Genomic DNA, 8,432 nt, shown 5'->3' with positions numbered 1-8,432 from the left:
GAAAGAGAGGCCGCCGCTCTGCCCCCGCCCCCGCCCCAACCCCGCGTCCTAAAGCTCCTCCAGCAGAGCCCGGTGTTCTTCCTGGCTGAGGAGTGGTTCCAGCAGAGCGGGCTCTTACACCTCCTTCATTTCCCCCAGTGACACCGGACCTAGGAAAGGTTGTGCCTTTTGCTGAAACTCTGGGGTCTACAGGAGCTCATCTAACAGGCTGGAGGTGAGTGCAGACGAGCGCCCCGGCTCCTGGAGCGGTTGGGAGGCGCCTGCGTGGCTGGCATCTGTGCTTGACGAGGAGGCCTCCCGGGTCGCGAGCTTCGGAGGCGGAGGTGCCCCGTCTTCGGGTTCCCACGCCGCCCTGGCGACCTGGGGCTCCAGCCCCACCGCGGACTCCGGTGGGACATGGGTGGCGCAAGCACACCTTGCCCCTGTGACTCAGCTTCAGGGGGCCCAGGCTGTCCCACCGAGCACGCACCCAGCAGGCCGTCGCGCTGCGGGTCCCGGTCCTCCCGGCCTTTGCTCGGGTGCGCAGGCCACCGAGGAGCCTGAGGGTGGGAGAGCGCCCCGTCCGGGGGAGCCAGGGCAGCGTAGGCAAAATCCGCGCGTGCCGGGGCCGCTTGGGAGATCCCTCCTGCCGGCGTTGCCTGGCTGGGCTGGAGCACGGGGACGGCCCTCGCTCCCTGGCTCACGAAAGCCCCCTGGGGGAGAGCCCCAGGCACGCAGGGCACGCGGGGTGCGGGAAGCGCCGTTCCTCACGACCCGGCGTGGGCGAAGGCGACCCACGAGGGAGCAGGGTGACACCCGCCGGGGGCCGCGTTGCACAGGCCGCCTGCGTGCGCGGGCGCCCTGCCACCCTGTCCCGGGTGCCTGGCCCTTCGATTCTGAAACCAGATCTGAATCCTGGACTCCGGGAGGCCCGTCTCTCTGGCCAGTTCTTCCCTGGCGGCGATGCCTGGAAAGCGATCCTTCTCAAAGGCGCGGAGGAGCAGGGCGGTCTGGGATCCGGTGAGGGCGGTCCGCTTTCCCCTGTCTTCTTGCGGGCCGCGTCTCCCGGGCCAGGGCCGAGATTCCCGCCGGTGCTGCCTCAGCTGGCGTGACCTCTCATTCTGAAACCAAATCTGGACCCTGGGCTCCGGAACGCCGATGGCCTGGGCCAGCCCTTCTCTGGTGGCGATGCCCGGGTACGGGTTCCGCTCAAAGCAGGCTCGCAGGGCCTCGCTTTGGCTCGGGGTCCAGACGAGTCTCCTTCGCCGTCCTCGTCCTCGGGCTTCCGCGGGGAGGGTGCCGTCCGAAGGTGTCGGGAGAGCCATCGCGGGGAGCCCCGGCCGGAATTTCACGGACGGACACGGGCAGAGAGAGGCCCGCGGGCTCCCGGGCACTTCAGCCGGCCTGTGCACTGGGCGCAGGTGCAGCCAGGAGGCCCTTAGAAAGACGTACCACCTCCACCCCGTTATGAACATGCATGAGCTCGGGGCCCAAGGTCCCGGGGTAGCCCGCCCTCCGAAGCCGAAAACCACAGGGACCAGGGCCTTGTGGGGTGGGTGGGTGTAGGGCCAGACTGGAGGGGAAAGAGGGGCTTTGGGGCTGGCTCTCTGAGGTTCTCCAGTAATTCTATGGAAACTGGAAGCCGCTGTCTTGACTCCCAGTTTTCAGGCAGAAACCACCCTGAAGGGTGGAGTGTGGGACTGAACTTCCATGACAGTCTTGAGTTTTCCAGGCCCTCTCCGTGAAGGCGGTAATGCCTGTGGATGTCGCCGTTGCCGTGATAGTCTCACACACGCAGGGGTGTGGATCTCGTTCATTTTCATGTAGAAAACGAGAGCGAAACTACAGAGAAAAGAAACGTCCCGTGCATCACGGCCTGACCACGGATTCCTGTTTCCTGCAACAAGGGAAGTCTCCACTGTGGCCTGTTTAGAAACTGGAAAGGAGAGCGAAGACAGGATGCTGCTTTTCCACTCTTCGCTGGAGGTTTCTGGGTCCCCACTGAGCTCGGGAAACAAACAGTCAACATGGTCACGCTTTCCGGGGCCAGAGACAGCAACAGGCCCCCTTGCAGAGGGCAAAGGGGTGGGCCTGAGTGTGACTCCTATGTGGACGGGACTATCCCCCTCGCGCTCTGTTGCAGGCTCTAGGTGGGGCTATCTCATCTGTGAACCACGTGGATGAAAAACGGACAATCACCCGAGTCTTGGCTCATTGCTCTCTGGGCAATTCGCTCATTCCTCGGGAGGCGGAATTCGTCCGAATCCCTCCGGGATGAAGTGACCCAGGCGGGCGATCCGGAGGGCCCGTGAGCGCCCCGCAGGCAGACGCGGCTGTGGACCAAGCACTCAGCCTGCACTGGGCACCCAACATTTTCCGGGAGCGCGAGGTCCTGCTGGTCCTGGAGGCAGAAGACCGCTTTTCTCTCTGCCTTGCTCTCTCTGTCTCTTGCTCCCTTTCTCTCTCTGTCCTTCCCTTCCTCCCTCCCCCCTCCCTACCTCCCTTCCTCCCCCCTCCCCACTTTCTCCTTTCCAATGTCCCTCTGTCCATCTGTCCTTTTCTCGCTCCATTCCTCCTTTTCTCTCTGTTTCTGTTCCTCTCCCCATCTCTATTTTTCAACATTATATGATCCCACTGTGTGTATCTGTGTGTTAACATTTTTAGCAATGAAGTTCATTTTCATTAAGATATGTATATTGTTATTTAGACATGTTATTTATGTATGTGCATTTGTTTAATAGACATAAATTTATTTCAGAGTTATTCTACAGCGTAGTGTAAGCATAACTCATAAGCCGTGTCAACCCAAAAATTGTGTGACTCGCGTTACTGTGATTCTTTTCTATTGCAGTGCTCGAGAATAAAATCTCTCTATCTCCAATTTATATCTGAGTATTACCATTGAATTGGCCCCGTTTCCTGTAGTGACAGAACACTATTCCCTGACTATGACAAGAGCTGTGGACTGTGGGGAGGTCAGGGTTAGGATGATGCAGAAGTGAAGATAAGACATTTTCTTTTTCACATCTTTATTAAATACAAATTCCATATGAAAGAAATTTAAAATTCCAAATAACATTAATGTTTATTTCATTATTACATAAAGTGAAAATTATAAAGCAACCAAACAAGTCATTAATACACTTAGATAATGAAAGATTGTATGATCTCAGTACAAAATACAAGTAGAATATACATCAAATATAACAAATACACTGTGTTGTAGTCATATCCTGCAATACAGTACAATCAATTGAAATGTATAAAATACAATAAAATATAAATTCAGGATGTTTAAAATGAAATAAAACATGAGACAGGTCAATAAATAAGTACAATCATTTACCATTTAATATATCTTGACTTAAATTTTATGTAGAAATATTAAAAGTAAACAGCTTGCATAGTAATTTTACTATAATTATATCAAACTGTAAAAATGTATAGACATTTTCCCACAGGGAGTGCTACTAATGGTTTGTGGATAGTAGTACTCCATGGGTTCAGGCTGGAAGAGTGAGAGCCTACAACATTTTCTGGATTAAAAGAGAAGCAATTTCTTGGTAAAGCGGCTCATGCCTGTAACCCCAGCACGTTGGGAGGCGGAGGCTGGCAGATCACTTGAGTCCGAGGCCAACCTGGCCAACGTGACAAAACTCTACTAACAATACAAGAAAAAAAATTAGCCAGGCATGGCGGTACATGCCTGTAGTCCCAGCTACTTGGGAGGCTGAGGCATGAGAATTGTTTGAACCCAGGAAGCAGAGGTTGCAGTGGGCTAAGATTGTGCCACTGGACGCCAGCCTGAGTGACATAGCAAGACTGTCTCAAAAAAAAAAGAGCATATAATTTTATATTTACTTTTCTACAATCTAAAATATGCAAATTCACAATTACAATCTAATATTTTTCTGATTATATAGAAATGCACGACTGTCATCAGACATCCAAAAGGCATCAAATGTCTAACATGAAATATCAAATTTGTCTATAGCCTTAGCGGTCTGCAAAATGCAGGGCTCAGCATTCTGAGTATACCGCTCAAGTTTCTTTCCTATGACTTCTTCAGGTTCTGTCATTTATTAACACAGTGTGTCTAAAATTGTCACTGCTGGTCATCTGGAAGAATCTGAGAAGAAGCAGGTCCTTGTTCTCATTCCTAGAGCTGCATCTCTGCTGAATAGGGTCAGGGTGCTCCCAGCTTAGCCTTATCTGATCCACTGACAGGCTCAGTTATCTCCTGCCCAGGGAAGGATGGATTTCTCTCTCCAAGGCTGTATCCCCAGGGCCAGGCAGTGTGGCTGGGACAAGCCAGCTCTCAGCAGGGAAGACATAAGGTGCCTGGGTGGCCATGGAATACAAGGTCTGCACCTGGGCACACAGAGGCCCCCGGAGCTGAGTGAGCAGTATCCGCTGCTCACAGGTCAGTGGAGAATGGATCTGCTGTGCCCACACCTGGGCTAGGTCTTGGTAAACAGCCTCTGACATAGCTCGCACAGAGGTCACCAAGCTTTTTCGAAGTGACGGTGTTTGGACTCCTAGGGCCCGAGACCTATGCTGCTCCCTGCGCCCAGTGCGAACCCTGGAACGTCCCCTATGGTGGACATCACAGGTCTCCTGGATTTCACTGTTGTGCACAGCGGTGGAGGATCTTGATTTTTTATTCAACGTCAAGCTGCACTCCTCTTCTGGACAGTTACCTGCAAAGAAAGCATGTGAGAGACTCACCAGAGCAGTCCCCACAGACCCTCATTTCCAGAACCCCCTGTGCACCCAGGTGAACCCCACTTGTCTCTCCCACTCCTTCCTATCTCAGCACTGGAATGAAGTGAGGCTGAACGGCTTGTGAGTCCCCAAATATTCTCAGAGTGCTAAGATCTCAAAAATTTACTTGTCAATAAGTAACTCTCTTTCCGCTCCAGCCTCATATAAAAGTTTCCTAATTATTTGCTTTTTGGGGCAAACCAAAAACAAAAAAACCACCACCACCACCACCAACAACAAACACCAAGATTCTACCTGCTCTGTCTTGGCAGCTGTCCTTGGAACTGATTTTTCTTTTCCTGCAGTTTTCCCGGTATGAGCTGGACTCTGGTTCTGTGAACACAATGAAAGTTTGAGAAAGTGCCTCCAACTGAACACCCTGAAATTCCTAGTCCATCCTGGACACACAGGAGCTGAGGTTACCAGCAAACTCCAGCTCTCTTCTGTTCTCCAGTGTCCAGGATCTGTATGGCCCTGGCTGCCAAGGAGCTCCCAGTTTCCTTGCCAGGGAGCCTGTGTTGCTACCCTGTCCCTTCTCACCTTGAAAGAGCCAAATCTTACCTGATCCAGCAGTGCTGTTCCCGGCCTTGAGCTTGGTTTCCTCAGAATTCTCCTTGTTTGGATTGGGCTCTGATTCTGCTGCAAAAGAAAGTTTAGATGAGTCACCTCTCCCTAGGAAGAGTCCCATAGTCTATCTCTGATGCATTTTTGCAGATCAGTCTTTCATGTGAAGCTCTTCTGCCAGAGTCACGAGTGAACACATTTCTCAAAGTCCTCTGAGAGCACTAAGCCATTTCCCATCCCCAAATCTCAAAATAAAACCCTACTAAAGACATATAGCTCAGTATCCCTGATTCCAACCCTCCTTCCAGCCTTCACAGGAGCAGCCCAAGGCCTTACCTTGCCTTTGTATGTGCTTCTCACTGGAATGGGAGAAGGCGGTCTTGCCTTTTCCTTTGAATGGTTTCTTCTCATCTGAGCCCTTTTCTGTAAAGGAGATCTGTTGGAAAGGGGGCTGGTCAGTGGAGCACTGGATGGAGGAGCAGTGGAGATCGGGGTCTTCATTTCCCTTTCCCATGTTGAAGCTCAAGTCAAAGGTGCGCTCTCTCACACGTCCAAAGGCAGAGTGTGGGTTATTCTGCTAGACCTGCCTTTTATACCTCCCTCGGCTGGGCGTGGCTTACTCTTATTGGCTGAGCAGTTTTCTCATTCCTGCCGCTTCTTAGAGCCTCAATCAGAAGTTTCTTGCTGTAGTTCTACTGGGGACCTAGACACAGTTAAGGGGAGACATTTTCAGGTCCTCTTATAGTTTCAAGAAAACAAAGAACTGGGAGCACAGGGATCGGAAGATCGGGGAATCTTTTCTTCCAATTTCTGTCCCAGTTCCTACCTGGAAGTATTTATGATCCTGTTCACCTTTCAAGATGCACAATTAAACATGCCTATATTGACATATGTTATATATTTTGCACAGAAAGAGAATTTATTATAAATAGTGTTAACATAGTGTGCATAGATATTATAATTTCTTAAATGCTTGGAAACAACAAATGTCAAATTATGGTTGATTGTATTAGATCCACACATATATGATGAAATAAAAATGCAGAGAAAAAATAAATACCAAATGAAATGGCCCTTCCTACCTTAAAAATGGGGAAGATAATTAGATCAAATGCAATAAAATTGAATTGATTAGGTTGAGCCAGTGCTAACCTAATCAGCCCCTGATTCCTGAGGTAGCAAAATATCTAGGTGGAAAAACTTTCCTACTTTCTCACCCTTCCTCAGTCATCCTGGGAGCGCCATTGTGTTCTGTGGAATTTATTCAGCCTCCCTAGTAAAAGTGGACTTGTTCTCAAACAGGTAACCCAACTGATCACAAGAAAAACAGCCTAGATTCTGAACATTCAGCTACTGTCTTCACACCGCGGACACCACCTGAATCCCGTCAAAGCCCACATTATTTCTCAACATCCACCATATTCCAGGACAGACTCTCAAAATTGCCTCAGTGAGACGGGACAAGGTGTGGTGGAGCTCCAGGTTCAGAATAGCTGCCTCATCCCTTCCTACTGAGGCGGAGTCTGTCCCTGCCGGTCAGAGCCCTCGAACTAGCCTAGTCTATGTCCAAGCAAGTGTCCCCTAAAAGGACCTTCTTGTCTCCCCCTCTGCTGAGGAAAGCAGCAGGAATAAGACCTTCTATGTTAGGAAGTACTCAGCCTCCAGTCCTAAATGACTTGATTGACTGATGAACTGATTCCCTAAGGGACAAGGTGTGGTGGAGCTCCAGGTTCAGAATAGCTGCCTCATCCCTTCCTACTGCGGTGGAGTCTCTCTGCTGGTCAGAGCCCTCCAACTAGCCTAGTCTATATCCAAGCAAGTATCCCCTAAAAGGACCTTCTTGTCTCCCCCTCTGCTGAGGAAAGCAGCAGGAATAAGACCTTCTATGTTAGGGAGTACTCAGCCTCCAGTCCTAAATGACTTGATTGACTGATGAACTGATTCCCTAAGGGGGAGAAAGACAGGGGGAAGAGGCTGTGTTGGGTGAGTCTGTGTTTTCCCAGCTGTGCTGCCTGTGCAAACAGTGGAACGAGAAAAGAATTAGTGGTAGACAGACACTGCCTAGGGAAATTATCTGAATGTAAATGGAACTTATCATAATATGATATCGTTATATATTATAATATTATATCAAAATTTATTTGACATCTAAATAAATTTTGATATATTATGATATAATATATAAAATTTGGTCAGGTAATTTTATAAGAAAATTGAGTTAAATTTTATAACAATATTAACATGTAAACTCAATAGAAAGCTAGGAAAATTGTCTGCTCTTGTGTAAATTATTGCTTTTTGGATAACTCTGTAAAAGGGATGAAGAGGGGTCTGCTACTTACTTGATAGTAAGTACTTGATAAGACATCGACTTCCACATCTTTGCTGTTTTTAACCATTGCCCTTTCAAGATATGAGAATATTTTACTCTAAGAAAGTATTTTCATAGATATCATAATAGAAATTTTGTTCATTTTAGTTAATAAATTATTATAACATTTAGTGATTATTAATAATATATGTCATTGTTAAAATATACTCCTACAGACAACATATTACACATGTGTTTTGATGTGTCCTTTAATCTCAGGTAAATTTTTTAAATTTTTATTTATTAAATTCTATATATTTTAGATAAAAGAGACCTTGTAACTGCCATATGATGTACTTTCTTAGAAAGACAAATTCTCAGGCAAAACTCAAGCCTGGCTGGGCGTGGTGGCTCATGCCTGTAATCCCAGCACTTTGTGATGCCAAGGCGGGTGGATCACCTTAGGTCAGGAGTTCAAGGCTAGCCTAGCCAACATAAGGAAACCCCATCTGTACTAAAAATACAAAAAAAAAAAATTAACTGAATGTGGTGGCTCACGCCTGTAATCCCAGCTAGTTGGGAGGCAGGAGGATTGCTTGAACCCCGGAGGCAGAGGTTTTAGTGAGCCGAGATTACACCACTGCACTCCAGCTGGGAGACAGAGCAAAACTCCGTCTCACAAAAAGAAAAAACTCAGGCTTATTTTTATCCAAATCTAGATTTTAAATAACATTTCTAGGTGTCCCCTTTCAATAAAAATCCAAACCAAGCAAACTAAAAATTTCTAGGTAATTCCCATGAATATTAATGACTG

General features: G+C 48.4%; 1 protein-coding gene across 2 annotated transcripts; it reads right to left on the bottom strand.

The window, feature by feature from the left end:
• Positions 1 to 4,212: 4,212 nt before the first annotated feature.
• Positions 4,213 to 5,821, bottom strand: LOC129027275 (protein FRG2-like-2). 2 transcript variants are annotated; one of them, XM_054473882.1, is made up of 4 exons: positions 5,644 to 5,821; positions 5,305 to 5,382; positions 4,999 to 5,076; positions 4,213 to 4,679 (listed from the first exon to the last, which is right to left on the bottom strand). In XM_054473882.1, exons 1-4 carry the CDS (start codon positions 5,819 to 5,821, stop codon positions 4,213 to 4,215), a joined length of 801 nt encoding a protein of 266 aa, XP_054329857.1. The 2 variants fall into 2 exon arrangements, with proteins under 2 accessions (XP_054329857.1, XP_054329858.1); XM_054473883.1 differs by having other exon boundaries at positions 5,305 to 5,379.
• Between the last annotated feature and the right edge of the window lie 2,611 nt (positions 5,822 to 8,432).

The sequence above is a fragment of the Pongo pygmaeus genome, chromosome 23 (genome assembly GCF_028885625.2).
Source record: "Pongo pygmaeus isolate AG05252 chromosome 23, NHGRI_mPonPyg2-v2.0_pri, whole genome shotgun sequence".
Lineage (NCBI taxonomy): Eukaryota > Metazoa > Chordata > Mammalia > Primates > Hominidae > Pongo > Pongo pygmaeus.
The sequence above is the reverse complement of the archived record's forward strand: the minus strand, read 5'-3'. Positions and strand labels throughout refer to the sequence as shown.

What these genes read in the sequence shown, in the direction of transcription:
- LOC129027275 (XM_054473882.1), bottom strand. Translation starts at nt 5,821, where the DNA reads ATGGGAAAGGGAAATGAAGACCCCGATCTCCACTGCTCCTCCATCCAG. An exon ending in GAACAGCACTGCTGGATCAG is followed by an intron (nt 5,077 to 5,304) that starts GTAAGATTTGGC and finishes TTGTGTTCACAG; the next exon opens with AACCAGAGTCCAGCTCATAC. An exon ending in CAGCTGCCAAGACAGAGCAG is followed by an intron (nt 4,680 to 4,998) that starts GTAGAATCTTGG and finishes CTTTCTTTGCAG; the next exon opens with GTAACTGTCCAGAAGAGGAG.